This window comes from Dendrobates tinctorius, unplaced genomic scaffold, assembly GCF_039654945.1.
Source record: "Dendrobates tinctorius isolate UK_male_01 unplaced genomic scaffold, ASM3965494v1 ptg000073l, whole genome shotgun sequence".
In the NCBI taxonomy this organism is placed as follows: domain Eukaryota; kingdom Metazoa; phylum Chordata; class Amphibia; order Anura; family Dendrobatidae; genus Dendrobates; species Dendrobates tinctorius.
The window spans coordinates 36,945,204-36,964,518 of NW_027361741.1; the positions used below are offsets into that span (position 1 = coordinate 36,945,204).

General features: G+C 45.3%; 2 protein-coding genes across 3 annotated transcripts in view; one reads left to right on the forward strand and one right to left on the reverse strand.

Annotated features, from left to right (window-relative positions):
* The window catches only part of HNF1A (HNF1 homeobox A), a 33,187-nt gene extending 29,610 nt beyond the window's left edge, over positions 1-3,577 (forward strand). For both annotated transcript variants that reach the window (XM_073582770.1, XM_073582771.1), the window contains exons 5-9: positions 37-345; positions 491-679; positions 1,607-1,728; positions 1,928-2,042; positions 3,439-3,577. In XM_073582770.1, the coding sequence (XP_073438871.1) occupies positions 37-345; positions 491-679; positions 1,607-1,728; positions 1,928-2,042; positions 3,439-3,569 (866 nt within the window). In that variant the 3' untranslated portion in view covers positions 3,570-3,577. The remainder of the gene's footprint in view (positions 1-36; positions 346-490; positions 680-1,606; positions 1,729-1,927; positions 2,043-3,438) is intronic.
* LOC141096301 (uncharacterized) overlaps positions 3,322-19,315 on the reverse strand; it is a 40,527-nt gene continuing 24,533 nt past the window's right edge. Inside the window, exons 6-7 of the mRNA XM_073582842.1 lie at positions 13,852-13,942; positions 3,322-4,356 (exon numbers count right to left, since the gene is read on the reverse strand). Of these exons, the coding sequence (XP_073438943.1) occupies positions 3,867-4,356; positions 13,852-13,942 (581 nt within the window). The 3' untranslated portion in view covers positions 3,322-3,866. The remainder of the gene's footprint in view (positions 4,357-13,851; positions 13,943-19,315) is intronic.

The following is a 19,315-nucleotide window of genomic DNA, read 5'->3' on the forward strand; positions in this document are numbered from 1 at the left end:
CATCCCATGCTGTCAAAGTATTTTTTCTTTAAACAGGTCTTCGCTATTCCCAAGACTCCAGCAATGATCGAGGGACGACAATGGTAACCAGCCAAAGCAGCCTTTCTCCATCTGGAATGGAGCATAGCCACAGTCTCATGAGCAGTGACAAGTTAATTTCAACAGTAGGGGGCTCCCTTCCGCCGGTCAGCACACTGACGGCTCTACACAGCCTGGACCATGGACAGCACACGCTGAGCCAAGCACAAAATCTCATTATGGCTTCACTCCCCAGTGTCATGACAATCGGCACAGATACAATTGGACCAGCATTCAGCAATTCTGGCCCTTCAACTTTAGTCATAGGTAAGGAAACGTGTATACTAGTGTAATATTTTATCTGGCATAGATCAAACGTTACCTTTCATTTATGGAAAAGGCTGGAAGAAAGGGGGATGCCTAGACTACAGATACATTGTATAGCAGTAAGGTTTTATACTTTACATTTCAGGTCTAACATCACAATCTCAGAGCGTCCCGGTGATAAACAGTGTTGGCAGCAGTCTGACCACCTTGCAGCCTGTTCAGTTCTCTCAGCAGATCCATCCTTCCCACCAGCAGCCAATAGTCCAACAGGTCCAAAGCCATATGACACAGAACCCATTCATGGCCACAATGGCTCAGCTCCAGTCTCCTCATGGTAAGAAAGGCTAAAATGTAACTGCACTTTCATATGATTTTTAGAATAAGGAGTATAAAATGACACTTTTGCTGGACATCATATGACTTGTATCCTGCATGTTTAGAACTTTTCCACTGCACTAGAAGTCTCGGCAGTTTATGCATCCCTGCTTGTTTCCTATTTCTGAAAAGAAATAAATAAAAATAGTTATATATATATTATCCCCCAATAAAATAATAACACCTGTATTCACCTTCAGTGCCATTCTAGCAGTACCGCCATTGGCTCTCCTGGAGATTGCATGACATTGTTATGTCACACAATCCATGAGGCCAATTAGCGCTGGCTTCACTCTCCTCTCTTTAGGACAAATCAAGACATCCAGAGGAAGTGGGAGAGCAGCCACAGCACTCACTTCCTCTAGGTATCAATTACATTCGTAGGGGAGGTGAGTGAAGCCAGCAATGAATGGCCACAGAGATTGCATGACAATGTCACGCAATCCCTGGAAAAGCCAGTGCCGATACTGCTGGAATGGCACCAGAGGTGAGCATACGTTATTGTTTTACTGGTGGGAAAACATAGGGTTTCAGAAAGGGTTGCCGAGTCGTGGAAATCCTTTTTAAGTAACGTTAAAGGCAACCTGCCATATCCAAAAAATGCTACTTATCTGCAGGTATAGGGTTTATCTACAGGTAAACAGTGTTAAATTTGTTAGGCTACCTATTTGGAGCTACAAGGGAGAAAATGGACTTAAATCCTCCCTATTACTGCTCGCTTCCACTCATAGTTACAGTCACCGCTCACTACTCAGCGACAGCAGCTGTAATCATGCCCCTCCACTTTGATAGTCACATATAAAAGTGCAGTCACATAGAAAAGTGCTGGTTCCATTTATGTAAAGTTGGATTATTTACAGATTTTCCCAACTTTTCATTTCTTCAGCTTTATACAGCCATAAACCAGATGTTGCCCAGTATGCATCGGCTAGCTTCTTTCCACAAACAATGGTCATCACTGACACATCTAACCTGGGAACGTTAACAAGTTTGACCCCCAGCAAACAGGTAACTACAGTCCAGTACAATAAAGTGTTGGTTCTATTTTGTCAAACCTACAGATAAATAGAAGACACTACATATACCGTATGTGTTTGTTCCACAATAAACTTCGATCTCCCTTAGGAAATGATGCGAAATTAATCTTGAGCTTTTACGATTGGTATTTATTACGTGTGATAAATCTACAGAATTGTTCTCTCTTCAGATCCACTCTTTGCACGCTAGTGCACAGGGAGATTCTCACAGTTCCCAGCTTCAGAGTCAGGACTCCAATATCCTGCATCTTGTTCCCAGCCACCGACTCTCCCCTAGTCCAAACGGTAAGGAACAAACCATGAGTAAGAAACAGTATGAAGTACACCTTTAAAAAACATTCCTAAACTGTAAGGGGCCAATAAGGGCATCACAGTGGAGGGTACCCACTCATTGCTCTACTCTTTGACCCACAATAGACAAGCGCTTTGTATGCAGTTTGCATTCTGGTAGGCCTGAACCATCTTTTTAATAGACGTACGGCCATTTATGTGAGTAGCAACCACATTGGTCTATTTTCTGCAGCAAAAATGAGCTAATTACTGGAGTTGAGTGAATTTGTTCGGATTTGGTTGCTGAATCTGAATTTGCCATACTTGTGCCATATAGGTCCCCTATTTGTGCCGAATACATGTTTGATGATCATTCTGAATATATTCGGTAATTTCTACTCCCATTGACTCGAATGACGTTCGGCTGCGTATGATGAATATTGCAAAAACAATATTTGCTGCCGATCGTATTTGGAACCGAATCCGAACAAATTCGCTAATCACTACTGATTACCCCAGAGGCTGTATTTTGAAATTGCTTTTCTCGTAAACGTGTTTATTTATTTAAAAGAGGCAAGAGGTGTCTGGCTCCTGTAGCCAGTAAGAAAAAAAGGTCATATCTCTGCTGAATTTTAGTTTTTAGATTTTTGACAAAGACAGATGTAACAAAATGCTAACATCCACTTAAAAAAAAAAAAAAAAAAATGTTTTGCTCACATCAGCCAAGCACATTCTGCAGCTCTTGTATCCCTACTGTGGCGTTGCTACCTGCCCACACTAGCAGAGAATATATTCAGGGTACGGTTATGTAAAATAAAAGACACTTGTAAAATAAAACCACACACATAACCTCTGTGCAGTCATTTTAACTGTGAGCGCTTAAATCACAGATTATTAGCATTATTATTTTCCATAGAAGAAAAAAAGTAGGACAAAGGCACAGCTGTATGACCTCGGGATAATGAAGCTGCACACACATCAGGGAATACGGGTGCCACTTCCAAGGAAAATAGTCTGTATATCCATAGAGAAGAAAGTGGATAGGCACAATCCGTCCCATGCAAAAAATATCCTTTATTGTGGCATCAAGTTGCCTACAGCAGGCAGATAAAACCTGTTGAAGCGCAATGTAGCGTGATACGATCGTTGTCTGTACTTGCTCCATGGTTTTATCTGCCTGCTGTTGGTAACTTGATGCCACAATAAAGGATATTTTTTGCACGGGACGGATTGTGCCTATCTACTTTCTTCTCTATGGATTAACATTATTATGCCATCCACGTTGTATACCACATGAATCTCAAATACTTTTTCTTTAATAAAAATAGTTTTCCATATTTGAAAAGACATTGTAAAAAAATATATTTTGGAATAATAACCATTCTCCTATATTTTCCTTTCTTGTGTACAGTGTCTTCAGCAAGCTTGGTGCACTACCAGAATTCCAGCACCCCGGACAGCCATAGCCACAGCCATCTTCTCTCCCCTTCTCACACTATAGACAATTATATGTCCACACAGATGGCATCTTCCTCGCAGTAAAAGACCAGCAAGCATTGCTCTACCTGCCAGTACATTCCTTGGACTCATAATAAAGGATGTGCATGATATAAACAGTCATTGTCAGACATAGGGTGCGAGGGCATAAAGACCATCGCCCTCTGCCTCGGATGTCTGGGTTGTGCAGAATGGCTACTATGGACCTATTCTAGCATACGTGTGGGACTGGGAACGTCAGTAACGGCTGAAACCACTTCGGATGAGCCTGTCTCAATGTAAAATTAGATTTATCTTTATCAAACACACAGTATTTGCCGAGTTGAGCCATTGACATCCATATCAGTCACATACATTACAATGTTCCACAACCACCTTCTTTTTCTTATATTTAGTACCACTTTTCCCGCACAACGGACTGATATTCTGCTCAGATGCAGCGTCTTTATTCAATCCTAGTTCCTTCCTTTTCTTCTTCGATCCATCCACTACAGCATCTGTGGGATTATTATGGTCTGATCCACTTTTATTCTTTTTAGGCTGCACTTCAAATTGTGAAGGAATTGCCTGGTCTTCGCATTGAGTCTCATCACTCGTTCCTCTTTCTCCCTTTTTCTTCTTCTTTTTAAACACATGTATCTTACTTTGGGACTCTATGCTGTGGTCATCAGTCAGTCCTCTTTTCTTCTTTGCCTTCTTTTTCTTATGGTTATTATTGGCTGTATCGATGATCTCCACTGGGATTGTCTGTAATGAACTGCTTCTCAGAATATCAAAACCGGACACAGCGGCTTCACTACATCTTCTCTGTTTCTCCTCTTCGCTGTCCTCACTGCCAGGCAGAGATGAAAAAAGAAAAAACATTGTGAAAAATTCTAATTATTTACTAGACAACCAATGAATGAAAGAAAAAAAAAAATAAAATAAAATAACCCTCAAGAACAGTTCTATATGATCTGTTACCAGATCTCACTATACAAACTGCTTACATTAATTAACAGATCTCTTAGACCTGTTGAGGCTGGTGAAGTTACTTTCAAAACAAATTTCAAAGTGGTTGCATAATCGGGATATTACAATGAGCATTTTACGAGTTAGTCTGTGGCTGAATAATCATTTCAAAAAGAATTACTGTAAACAGGTCGAAGGTTTATTACATCATATATACAGTTTGTTTTGTGAAATCTGGTGACAGATTCGCTTTACAACACAGGAAGAATCTTTACTGCGGCGTGAGATTTGCTCAGGCACTAAAGGATCTCCTACTTTTCTTCCTCCACCCTTGGACAGTGCGGGGAATAGTTTTCCTTGTCCTACGGTGAGACTCTCCTAGAAGCAATGTGGAGTACACAAAATATATATCTAAACTGACAGCAACAATCATTTCATCGTCGCCATATAAGCCCCCTCATATAAGGACCTCAATCCAGACCTTCTGAATAGATTTTAATAGGTAAATCACTGTGGAAGAGGATACGATGTATATACATTAATATTTATATAGCGTTACACAATGTAAGCTGCACTTTATATAATTATCAAACCGAACAATAAATGAAATAAGACTTGTCACAGACAATTTGTAATAACTGGTGTGTTACACGGACGACGTCCTAGGGAAGACATGCAAGTTGGATGATCGTCTACTGCACGAAAAAGGTAAGACTTGTCTCGAGTCATGGAGCCCAGCGTTTGTCTGTCAATTCAGATCTATGAGGTTTTGGTTTTTTTATGTTTTTTTTTATGTGGGAGAAGTTGTAATTTTGATGACACTATTCGTTTTCCATTAAAAAAAATTCAAACGCGGTAATATTGGAAACAAGACAAAATAATCCTGCAAATTTTTTTTGGGGGGAAGGAGTTAACGGTATTCATTTTTTGGTTAAAAAACAGGGATTTTTGTGATAACTCATCGTAAAATCCTTTTCGCCGAGACGCTCATTGGGGGACACAGACCATGGGTGTTATGCTGTGGCCAATAGGAGACTGACACTAAGTTGAGACAAAAAAAGTTATCTCCTCCTCCGCAGCATTTACCTTCCTGCTGGCCCCAAGTGAACCAGTTCGGTGCAAAAGCAGTAGGAGATCATTAATATCATATTACAGTACAATCGCCAACCTCATATCAGAGTATAACCCACTGAGTGGGAGACAAGAAGCAGAAGCCGTCAGGCTAACTGGGTGGGTGCTGTGTCCCCCAACGAGCGTCTCGGAGAAAAAATTTTTACGGCGAGTTATCACAAAAATCCCTGTTTCTCCTTCGCCTCAGACCATGGGACGTCCCAAAGCAGTCCATGGGTGGGCAACAATATAACAGATAAAGCCTCATGTAGTGGCTGAGTAAAGGTGCCCTACCGCCTGTTGCAGAATAATCTGCCGAGGACAGTACTGTGGAAGTCCGAGTATGAGTAGTGCTTCAAGAATGTGTACATGCTGAACCAAAATGCAGCCTTGCAGACTTGTTCGGTCGGCATGCGAAGCCGAATGGCCCAGAATGGGCGGACATCGACCATGTAGAATACGCCCTAATCCCTACTGGGATGGGCCACTTCTAAAAGTAGTATAACTCCTGAATAGCCAAATTAATTTCTCTGGCTATTGTGACCCTGAAGTGGCTTACAACAGAGTGCCGTACTCATGACATACGTCCTGAGCGCTGTCATTGCATGCAGGGCGTGCGTAACTACCTCCATCTGAAGTACCAGTGTCGGGCAAAAAGAGGCCAAGACAAAATCAAAAGCGCACCCAGGACCAAATTAACGTTCCAGGCTTCTAACGGACTCTTGTAGGGGGGTACCCCTGAGAAGTCCTGAAAATGAAAGTCATAAATTACGTCATGGAAGCAATCCTGCGCTTAAACAGAGACAGGTAGAGCCAAGATCTGGCCCTTGAGGGAGGTGAGCGTCACAAACGTGAGACCAAGTCAGTCTGGAGAAAACGCTCAAAAGAACTGGAGCGATGAAGACGCGAAGAGAACGACGGTGGTCCTAACACCCTGCGACAGGTGTTCAGGAGAGGTGAAAGATGCGACCTGACGTCGGCCTCTGGGCACCAACCATAGTGGAGACTCCTGAGGAGAGTAGATTAGAGCCCAGGCTTTGAAAGCCAGATCGTTAAACACCAGATCGTGCGATTTGGTGATCCATTGGACATTAGGAGAGCATGTTTGGACGATGCAACAGTCACCTGTGGACGGCGTGTATGATCTGTAGTAACACTGAATACCACGTCCGGCGAGACCAATCCTAGATAACTAGGGAGACTGGAAACGGCCACTAACTCTGTTTACGTGATGACAGTTGCCAGGAAAGGAAGACGAAACTGGTGCCACGGAGTAACCAATTATGCCCCCCTATGGCGTTTTGGATATCGAGACCGGGCTCAGACTGCTGAGTACCTTAACCTTCAGCCTTGAGGCCATCAGATCCCCATTCGGATTCTCCTAACAAAGGCAGTCCTGTTAAAAACGTCCTCCATGGTGGATGCCAACAAACATGGAGATATGTTAACGATTCGAATGGAGTGATACATGAATAGATACTGGAGCTGGTGCCAGTAACCCGGATCACTTGGAATACAAGGATATACAAAAGGACTGCTCTCCAACCAAGGAGGCTGGTATCGACAGCCACCACTGGTGATTAGATCAGAAGAGAAAACTTTCTCCTTGATATGGAGGGAGAACCTCAATGTCCACAGCCTGTGAGGCTGACGTGTGGGGGGGAGCGGCGCCGCCGCCGAGGAGAGCAGTCTTCTGGCGCCGACTGCCAGAAGAGAATACAATTAATTGAAGAGGATCGCTTCAATTGTTACTGCAATCTCTCCCCACCTTGTACCTTACGGCAATCCAGAAGGACAAAGGAGATGAGTGCCAAAGAGTGTGAACTAAAGATGCTGTTCACAATCAAGGTAAGAATCGAATGGAGGGACCCTATTCGTGGATGGTGCACCTCGGCCAAGATCCAAAGATGGTCCAACAGATCCCGTCCCTTCTGGGAAGCATGAACAGATTGAAAAGGAATAGGCGATCGCTACATTCAGTAGCATCGAATAATGGTTCTGTCCTGATGATGTACATCTATGGCTCGGAAAAATAAGCCCATGTTCCACCGCTATGACAAAGCGTCCAGGCCAGCGACGCCACGGGGGAGTGCAGCGCAAGAATGAGGCATGTCTGCGCATGAGTTGGCGCTTCCATCTTGTTAGGAATCGGGTTTCCCCCACTGCACAGGGGGAATCTTAAGCCACGACCTCTGTGGTCTTCCATTCTTCTGCGGCCGCAGAGACGTCAGTCCTAGCGTCTTGCCCAGGCTAATGCTAGGCGTCTGGTTCTAAGTTCCTTGGAAGATGCGAAGGGAAAAAAAAACAAAAACAAAACATTTTGTAGAGGGACAATAAGAAAAAAGGAATCTTTGTATCTAGAAGACCCAGGCTTTGGGCTCGTTCGATACGAACAGCAAACAAAAAAAGGAGACCTCACGAACCAGAAATAAGCGGCCGTCCGTAATTCTGCGTGTCGATGGCTTATGCCGGAAATCACTGGGTGGAAAACCGTCAGGGACCCATCTCCCTCAGGTCCAGACACTTTGGGGAGGACCCTTACATTGCCGGCTGGACCCATGGAAAGACTGGGGTCCCTTGCCGATGGGAGCGCCGGATATACAGTATGCGAGAGGACCAATCTCAGATTTGCTGCCGAAGGCAATGGGGAAGATGATCTAAGCCCTGCTGGGGAAGACATTTGTCCTTCCTTCTATGGCCTTGAGTTCCTTCTGTAAGTGCTGCCCTCCCTCCATTCCGTGAGCCATAATGCCTTATTGAGTGTGATGGCATTTGCCGCTGTGGTGCAGCCGGCCGCATGTGAAAAGGACGTCCAGCTAAAAAGAGAAGAGAGCTGGTTTCGAGGCTCACAGAACGGAATGAATCAGGCTCTCGTCTGTCGATCCGTGGGACCTTTAATTGACTATCCACCTGGCCTGGATGGCCCAGGGATTCAACCCAATGTTTTCGCTAACCAGCTGAAAGCAAGGGGGATTCCTTCCTTCCGGAGGCTTCTGATTTGGTTATCCCATCGGTCCCTTAGCCGGTCAACTATGCCGCAAGCCACACGGAGTGTGGTAAATGCTGTATTATGGGGTATAGTTCACCGGAAGAACGTTACAATTCGAAACAGACCAGGCATTAACCCTCAGAAAACTGTGTGAGTTCCATTAAAAAGACAAAATCTTCCAGTTTTTTTCTTTTCTTTTTTTTTTCTCTAGAGAATCCAAAATCAAGGCGAAACATTAAGCTGATACACAGAGTCCTGTACTCTGTAAACCTGTGGTGAAGGGAAAGCGAGACAGAGCATACGGACATTTAAGCCGTAGTTGGTTGAATAGCGTACTGTGAGCCCCTTCTCTAGATGTCTGCGCATTTGGAATGCCTGCGTCTGCTAATCTACAGCTGCTGTGATCCTGTGAACGCTCTGATGCGCAGAGGGATCGAGGATAACCTGTGCCAGAGGAGAAGCCCGTCCAGGGGGGGGGGGGGAGGGGGAGTCGGGCCCAGTGTTGACAGAGTCTAACACTGGCATGGTGAGATGGCTAAATAGCACTCTTGTTAGCGCTGAATAGGCGCTATCCTTGCCCTCAGTGTTGTATGGCCCTTTAAATTATATAAGGGTGCCCATACCCTGGTCTGCAGGACGTTGGTACTTGCCCAGCCTCATGCTGCTTAGCAGCTGCTGCCAGAAGGACGGAGCGACCGGCGGCGCACTCCGTTAGAGGATGAGAGCGACAGACCTCTGCTAACGGACCATAACTCCTCGAGGGGCATGGTCCCACAGCCAACCCGTCAATGTACGTAATGCAGCCCGGCAAGGAATATAGTCGCCGGGATTAGATCCCCCTCCTCCCCGGCGGCCAGGAGGGGGCGTCTTCTACTCATCGCGGTGTGCATCTCGGTATGGAGCCTCCGTGATGGGACTTCAGCGTGGAGGCGGCGTTCCCGTGAGAACCACTGCCGCGTCACTCCAGTAGAGGCGGCTCCTCTGAAGTAGGCCGAGGTCGGTGCCTAGATTATTGACTGGCGCGGCTCCAGGGAAGGAGTCCGTGGGCCAAGCGCTTCCCGGCGCACGCCGGGGGAGGTGCTGAAACTCCCGCTCTGCCATGCCCTACCTGCGAGAAACGTCAGGCAGGTGGGCTGGACCTCCGACGTGACACGCAGCTGGTGGGTGGAGAAACCGCCTGCGGCCTAGCAAGGGACGAAGCAGGGGGCTAGATTAGCGGTGCCAGACCGGAAAGAACGACCGGGCCCGCGACCCAGAAGCCCCCCTTACCGTCACACCAGGGGGAGAGAGAGCAGAGCCTCTGCCTGCAGGCCAGTGCTGCGACAGGGACGGTGCAGGAACCCTCAATCCACCATACCCTCTGAGGGGGAAGTGGAGAGGGACCGTCCAAGCTCCCTGCAGCACCGCTGTTCCATCAGTGGTGGTGCAGAGGGAGCACCGCGGACGCCGTGGGGGGCCTCTGTGTATCCTAAGGGTTCGCTTCACTAGGATTTCACGGGGCTGTGTCCGGCTGTAGCAGAACTTGTGCTGCGTGGCTTCACGAGAGCAGCACGCTCAGCCTAGAATGACCGATGGCCTGGCACTCACCGCTGTGCACGTCCCGGCATGGAGCCACCACAATGGAACTTCAGCGTGAGGCGCGCGTTCCCCAGGCGACCCTTGGACTGTTCGGTCACTTATCTGGTCGCTTCACGGGCCATGGGTAATCTTCAGGATGGTACGGGGTAAGTGAATGCCTCAATCCAGCATTCCTTAGAAGGGAAGTGAAGAGGGACTGTCTGCCTCCCTGCATCATCCGCTTTAAAAAGTGGTGAAGCAGTGGGGGCTGCACGGATGCCACGTAGAAGCCTCTGAGCATCCTATGGGTTCAATCCCTAAGGATAGGCAGGGCAGGTTGTCCAGCATAGGCCTGGCTGCGGAAGAGGATATAAGAAGACGACACTCCTTGTGCTCGTCCGTAAGTCGGTGCGGGGAGAACGGTGCCCTTTAAGAGACCCGTCGCCCTTGAATCAGCTCAGGCATGGCATCCCATGTCGCAGGAGAGGATACGTGGAGGCGACACTCGCACGTGCTCGCCTGTTGTTGGTTTGGGGAAATCGGAATATTGAAAGGCTCCATTGCCCCTTCATCCGGATTAAAAAATTAAAAAAATAAAATTAAAAAAATTAAAATAACAAATGGTCTAAAGACCAGACCAGTGTGCCTCCTACAGACACTAAGCAAGAACTGGTTCACTTGGGGCCAGCAGGAAGGTGTATGCTGCGGAGGAGGAGCTAACTTATTTTTATGTTCAATCTATTTTATTGAGCATTTTACAAACAAAGAATATATTATATGCAAACAGATAATATATAGAATCATAGAAAATATCTAGTATTCAAAAATGAGAATACAACCATCTATCAGTAAATCAAACATACCATGGTAGACAATAACAGTAGCCATATGGCGAACGCCAACAAGGTATTCAAGAGAGGAAGTATCCTCTATATTATGCAGAGGACAGACAGAGGGTAAAAAAAAGCGGGAAAGAAAGACAAGGGAAGAGGGGAAAAAAGGAAGAAAAAAAAAAGGTTATGGATAAAGCAGTCCTTAAAATTATGTATATATTAATGTGCAAATTCCTATGTAACTGAAACATTCAGCGGAACAAATTATGGAAATCAGGTGAGTCCTGAAACAAAATCCATCCACTCCAAATCCTTCTAAAATTATCGTTTGTACCATTGCAGTCTGCAGACAGCTCCTCCATTCTACACAGATTGACCATTTCCTTATACCAGTCTAATATGTCAGGGGGTTTGTAAGTTTCCAAAACCGCGGGATAACCATTCGTGCTGCTGTTAGACAAAACCGAAGAATATCTCTCTTCTGAGACCCTATTGAAGAAAGTAAAATTGACAGAAGAGCTATTTGAGGGGACCTTGCTACACGGTTTCCCGTGATTCGTTGATAATTGTCGAAAACCTTCTCCCAGAATGGCTTGATCTTAGAGCATTCCCACCAAATGTGAATCATAGAGCCCACCTCCCTCTCGCATCTCCAACAAACCCCTGAAACTGCTGGATATATTGCATGTAGTTTAGAAGGGTAATGATACCATCTCATAAGTATTTTATAGTTCTTCTATTGTGCAATCCCAGCGCTAGCAAGTTTATGAGTGAAGAGAAACCCCCTTTCCCATTCCTCAGGAGACAAGCTTATCCCCAAGTCTCTCTCCCACGCCTGCTGAAATGTTAACTTCTCCGTTTCACCCTCTCTGCTTAATCCCCCATAAATCACAGATATAGCATGTGGAGGCTTATTTTCCTCTACGAACAATTTCTCAAAAAAGGTGAAGTTTGAAATTTTATCAAAATTATGTGTTACTAGGAAGGATTGTAATTGCAAGTATTCAAACCACCTAATTTTCTCATTTGGAAACTGAGCCTGTATAGAGACAAAAGAAGGCAACTCCCCATTTTCTAGCACCTAAAACAATCGGGTATCCTCCAGTGCCCGCCGACCAAGAAAAGATCTGCGCAAGTTTCCAGGGAGAAAGGATGGATTGAAAAACAATGATGTAAGTGCGCTAATATTCCTATCTGGGAACCCCTTCTTTGTCAGAGTGTGCCATATTTTAAGTGTGTCTCTAGTTAAATTACAATTGACAATAGTCAATGACTCCCGAAAACACCACGGCAGATGTCTTAAAGGCACATCTAAATCCTCCTGTTCCACCCCCACCCATTGTTTAGCATCAGCCCGAAAGTGCCAGTCTAGAATCCTACGTAATGTAGTAGCCTGAAAATACCTCTTAAAATTGGGAAAACCAGCACCACCTATAGATTTAGGTCGAGAAAGGGTCTGCATGCTTATGCGAGGTTTGTGTTTACCCCATATGAATTTGGTTAAAGCTGATCGTAATTTACAGAAGAAACTATGAGGGTGGGAAATCGGTATAGTTTGGAATATGTATAAGAAACAAGGTAAAACGTCCATTTTGATAGCATTCATCCTTCCAAACCAGGAGAGTTTAAATTTACTATAATTCGCTAGGTCTCTGTATGTTCTGCTTAATAAAGCTTGATAGTTAAACTCGAACAATTTATTAGGAGGAGCTAACTTTTTTTGTCTCAACTTAGTGTCAGCCTCCTATTGGCCACAGCATAACACCCATGGTCTGTGTCCTCCAATGAGGCGAAGGCTGGGTCCTTCCCTGGAGGAAGATCTGGCTAGTCCCGTGTTTGAGACTCTTAAATGAGGCTCCACGGACTTTATTTGCATATTCGTTTAACGGTTTAATTAATTTTATATTTTGATAGATTTGAGTTAGGGACAGTCAGCAACATCTCTTATTTTTAATTGGGAAAAAGCTGGGGATTAGAACGTCAGGGTTTTTTTTAGATTTCTGTAAAAAAAAATAAAAAAAATGAATATATATGTATTATACACACATACAACATGTTTTTTTTTACTTTATCTGGTAGTCTTCTTACAAGACTTGAACTTACAATCCTTCAATTGTTTATACTGCAAGTACCACAGCATTGCAGTATATAGTAAAAAATCATAGTCTTCTATAAAGTTCAACCAAAGGACTGTTACGAAAGGCACAGGAGTCTTCAGCAGACCCCCTGCTGCTATGAATATCACGAAATGCCGCACCCCAGGCTCCGTGCACTTTAAGATGCTGCCATCAGTGATTGACAGCAGCATTTAAGTGGTTAATATACAGCAGCATTTACGTAGTTAACAGCAATGCTATTAGATGCAAATCCTGGCAGTGTAACACAGCCATTGTCTACCAGCATCATTGTGTCTGAGCTAAGAGCCCAACATGACACGTACCATTCAGTATGGTTTTAAAGATCCCTTGATGTCCTTTTTGGGAAACATCCTGTGCTGGCCATGACAATCAACACCAAACTAGTTTTACTCATTTTATTAAAAAATGTAAGGGCGCAAGAACAGGTTAAACACCACATACTGCTATATCCTTAACATATTCACGTACAAGCATTTAGCTTTTAGTTGTATTATGAACATGTTATTAATGTATAAAATGGCTAATATAAGACGAGCATCAATTTCCCTAATTCACACAAGAACTAAACAGCTTCATAGCAATCTGAGCTCAAGCGGAATACAGGCTGCCAGATATTAACTATATAGTCTGTACTTGGAGAGGGATGGCTAAAACGTTCAGTCTTCTTCTAAAGCAATACTGCCATGTAGCTGCTTCTGAAGTGGTCTGCGTGCTAATGCAATAAATACAGTTTCCAACCACTAGAATACCTGGTAGAAGATGCCACTCTGCGCTTTAAAGTTGGAGAAGGTAATGTTTTCCCCGAATCTCCAGGAACAGATGTAGTTAACAGACGAAAACCTTAAACAGAAAAGTATAAAAAGGAAAAAAAAAAAATCGTAAAAGATGGCACATTTGCACTCAAGTATTTGAGCAGTTCCAGTCAGATGTCTGGGTCTTATGTATGATGTACATTCCTATTTATTTTTCTTTGTCACTATGTCTTTACTTTGCTTGTAATTTGTCACTAGAGTCCACTGCCCTTAGAGAACGTCCCTCCTAAAAGTGTAGGGCTTGAACCAAAGCTTGACAGTGGTCCCTGGCAAAAACCGAGGTGACAGTACACGTGGAAGTAAGGAGCAAAGGAAAGGCATGAATTTCTCAAAATTGTAGAATATATTTCATTTCCTTGTGCAGCACACTACACGCATCTGATTACCTATATATTACACTCATCAGTGACGGATGGCGTTATTGATAATAGATGGGTACATAAAGAACAAGAAGGTATAGACCTGGGTGTATGCAGGTTCGCAGGACGAGAACCTAGTGGGAAGCTTTTAGGTTACGTTCTGCATTTTTGTGATACTTGGTGAAGAAAACAAAATCTGCCTGTCAATTAAAATAAAAAAAATAAACAAGACGCCTTGTTGCTGTTAAACTCTCACTCTGCTCAGTACAACCTGCAGTTTTTCAATAAGGTGGGTAGAGATCGAGTTTAGATCATGAAGACACTTGGAGCTTGGGCAGACCCTAGGTGGACTGAAAGACTGTACAGTAAAAAGGCCATTTAAAGGATACCTACAAGGTGCCCTATGCTCCCAAAACCGCCACCATAAAGTTAAATAATCCAATTAGAGTAAAGTTATTTATGTGCCATATAGTGGTTTCTTTTTCTTGTATTATGCAAATTAGTTAGGGTAAGACAGGAAATTCTAACAATTTCCGGGTATAAATTAATTGCCTCATGCACAGTCAGTTTTGATGAACGGTTGAATTTTTCTATTTCTTTGAAAGCAAGTGAAACATTTTGCTGAAATATGGTCAATCTGCTTGTTATAGGAGCCGGAGTTAAATCTTTTTCCTTGCGGCAACGCTTTGCATGCTCCTTGTCATCCAAATACTTGTCAAAGTCAAACGCCTCATCTGATTAGGATGAAGATATGGCAGCAGTAGCACTGTCAGGACCCAAGTCCTCTTGCGCCTAGCAGTCCTCCTGTAGGCCACTCATCCTAACTGCTACCTCAGTCAGAGCTTGTTTACCTTTAGTAAGCTGTTGATCATCAAGCAGTATACGATGACTTGGGTCCACATAAACAGCTGCCAGAAAAATTTTATTTTCCAATAGCTTTTTCTCTCTTCGTTTCATTGAAGCAGAAATGCCATCTGCGATTAAACCTCCTCTTTGGGACAGGCAAAATAGCAAGTTCTTCCACTCCCTTATGAAAATGCCAGGAGTTAAATCCTCAGCTTGTAATTTTTTAGTCACTGTAAATGGGTGATTAAGCAATTCCTTCAATTCAGCCACCTGTGTCCATTGAACTTAATTTAGGGTTACCTGAGCATTCGTCATATCTATAAGAAACGCTTTTAGTTCAAGCCATCGCTCAATCATTAAATAAGTGCTGCCCCATCGAGTGGCTTGATCAACAATTGCCCCTTTCCCAGCACGTCTCTTCAAGATGGAATCAATTTTAGGGGTTCTGGCGGCACTAACCAATTTCCTCACTTTTCCAATCAGATTTCCAGCATGTCCCTCTTGCAGACTATAGGCCCCGTCACACACAGCGATATCGGCAACGAGATCGCTGATTTTGTAACGCCACAGCGATCTTGCCAGCGATATCGCTGTGTGTGACATGGATCAGCGACCGGCACTCGAACGTCCTGGGCCGTTTTTTGATTGTTGGTCTCCCGCTGGCCAGCGCGCATCGCTGCATGTGGCAGCGAGAGACCAGCGATCAGCGACGCTGGTTTTCAAGTTAAACAGCGGGTAACTAAGAGCCGCGCGGCTCTAAGATACCCGTTGTATACATTGGAAACCAGCTTGCTCGCTGGTCCTGATCGCTGGAGGGGCTGTCTATGTGACAGCTCACCAGCGATCAGCTAATGATGTTCCAGCAATCCCATCCACTTCGGATCGTTGGTGGGATCGCTGGGACATTGATAAGTGTAACGGGGCCTTATCTCTTATTGCCAGCTGCAGCGTGTGCACAACACAGCGCATGTGATGAATATGAAAGTGTTTTGAAGCACCTTCAACAAGATCATCTATTTCTAAAGTATAATTTTGCTGTTCTGTTGTAATATCTGTTTTTCCTCAGTTACATGAACAGCACTGTGGCCTTCCATCTCAAACATACTGAATCCTAAGGCTATGTGCACATGCTGCGGTTTTTGCTGCGGATCCGCTGCGGTTTTGGCCGCTGCGGATCTGCAGCAGTTCTGCAGACAGTGTACAGTAGCATGTAAATCTATGTGATTTACAATCTGCTGTGCACATGCTGCGGATTTTTAACTGCGGAAAAGCTGCGGTTTTGAATCCGCAGAAAGAAATGACGTCACTTATTTTATGCAGATTCTGCTGCGGTTTACCAACTCCTCCATTGTAGAGGTGATAAACCACAGGGGAAAACCGCAGGCCAATCCGCAGGTCATTTTACCGGCGGTTCCGCAGATACAAATCTGCAGACAAATCCGCAGCATGTGCACATAGCCTAAATTTTCTTTTAGCTGTTGTTCATTACTCTCATTCATCAGTTTAATTGTACTTATGTTAGAAGCATTGTCCGTTACAATAGCAAGAACCTGTTCTTGTATGAATGTAGCCTTAGATCAGGAATAGAACAGCCATTTATAGGACATTTCATAACTTTCCCAAATTCCTATGAAAAAATATTCAGCACATTCTGCATTGAACTACTGTACCCAATTTATTATATATTTTAGGAGTCGGAATCGGTCCAATTTTATACCGACTCCACAGCCCTGATTGCCACTAGAAGGACCACCTTCCAAGAGAGGACGGTAAGTGACACGTCCGACAGCGGTTCGAAAAGAGCCTCCTGTAAGGCCCCGAGAACCAGGTTAAGGTCCCATGATTCCAATGGCCTTCTATAAGGAGGCGCCACATGGGAAACTCCCTGAATGAACGTCTTGACCTGAAGTTTGGTGGCAATTTTGCGTTGGAAAAGCACTGACAAGGCCGAAATTTGGCCCTTGAGCGAGCTAAGCGCAAGGCCCGATTTTAATCTGAATTGAAGGAATTCCAATATGGCCGGAATGGAAAACACCAGAGGTGATCGACCATGATCCTTGCACCACGAAAAGATGGATTTTTGGTTCTTACCGTAAAATCTCTTTCTTGGAGCCTTCATTGGGGGACACAGATTACCATGGGTGTATGCTGCTGCTGCTGCTAGGAGGCTGACACTATGCAAAACAAGAAAATTAGCTCCTCCCCGGCAGTATACACCCACCGACAGGCACCGAGCACCTCAGTTGGTGAAAAAGCAGTAGGAGAAGCAACGAGAAAACTCTAAACATATGTACCAACCCAACAAGGGACTTTAAGACCCAACACGGTACAACTTAAACAGGGAGGGTGCTGTGTCCCCCAATGAAGGCTCCAAGAAAGAGATTTTACGGTAAGAACCAAAAATCCATCTTTCTTTATCGCCTTATTGGGGGACACAGATTACCATGGGACGTTCCAAAGCAGTCCCAAAGGTGGGAACAGCAAAAAAGGAACGAAAGAATCGGAAAAAGGCTTAGGTCGGCCGGTGAGCCACCGCCGCCTGCAGAACCTTCCTACCAACAACTGCATCAGACGAGGCCTGGGTATGAACCCTGTAGAACCTCGCAAAGGTGTGCAAGGACGACCAGGTTGTGGCCCTGCAAATTTGCATGGCCGAAGCCTGGTGACGAACAGCCCACGAAGCCGCCACAGCCGGGGTGGAGTGAGCTCTTACCCCCGGAGGGGGCCATTTTTCCTGAAGTCGATACGCTTCCAGAATGGTAGAACGAATCCAACGAGCGATCGTGGATTTGGATGCCGGAAGTCCTTTCTGGCGACCTTCAAAGATGACCAGCAAGGAATCAGACTGATGAAAGGAAGAGGTCCTGGCGAGATAGACACGCAGGGCTCTAACTACGTGCAGTTTGTGGAGAGACTTCTCAAGCGGATGAGAGGGAGCCGGACAAAAAGATGGGAGAATGATATCCTCATTGATATGGAAGGAGGAAACCTCCTTTGGAAGAAAAGAAGGAACGGGCCTGAGGACGACCTTATCCTGATGGAGAATCAGGTAAGGGGAACGACATGACAAGGCCGCCAATTCAGAAACTGTTCTGATGGATGTAATGGCAATCAAAAAGGAGACCTTCCACGAGAGAAGGGACAAAGGAATGTCCTGGATAGGCTCGAACGGCGCCTTCTAGAGAGCGCTAAGAACGAGATTGAGATCCCACGGGTCTATCGGCGAATGATGAGGAGGAGCCACATGGGAGACCCCTTGGAGAAAGCTTCTCTACCACAGGTCAAGACCTATCTCTCTTTGGAAGAGGATAGAGAGAGTGGAAACCTGGCCCTTGAGCGTACTGAGGGACAGACCCGCTTCTAAACCAGACTGAAGAAACCCAAGGATAGATGGGATAGAAAAGGACATTGGGAAGACTTTTTTATCATCGCACCAACGTAAAAAAGCCTTCCAGTACCTATGGTAAATGCGGGAAGAGGCTGGTTTCCTGGCTCTGATCATAGTTTGAATAACCAGGATTGCGGTCTCAACGGCCATGCCGTCAAACTCAGAGACTGAGAATTCTCGTGGTAAAGGGGGCCTTGCGAGAGAAGGTCTGGACGGTCTGGAAGCCTCCAGGGGACGTCCGCGAGCATGTTGACCAGTTCCGCGTACCAAGGTCGTCTTGGCCAATCTGGAGCGACAAGAATCACTGGTACGCCTTCCGATTTTATCTTTTTGACCACTCGTGGGATCAAGGCCAGAGGCAGGAACAGATAAGGAAGTTGAAACTGGGACCACGGAATCACCAGAGCGTCGCACGCGATGGCTAGAGGGTCCCTGGACCTGGCTACGAACTGCGGCACTTTGTGGTTCATCCGAGATGCCATGAGATCGACATCCGGGGTGCCCCAACGGTGGCATATCTGATCGAAGACTGTGGGGTGCAGGGACCATTCGCCGGACGCTAGGCCCTGACGACTCAAAGTCGGCTGCCCAATTTTCCACCCCTGGAATATGAACGGCGGAGATTGCCGGAACGTAACGTTCTGCCCAGCGGAATATCTTGGCCACTTCCGACATTACTTGCTTGCTGCGCGTGCCCCCCTGATGGTTTATGTACGCCACGGCCGTGGCGTTGTCCGACTGAATACGGACCGGCTTGCCGGAGAGGAGAGGCTGCCAGTGAAGAAGGGCCAGGAAGATTGCCCTGATC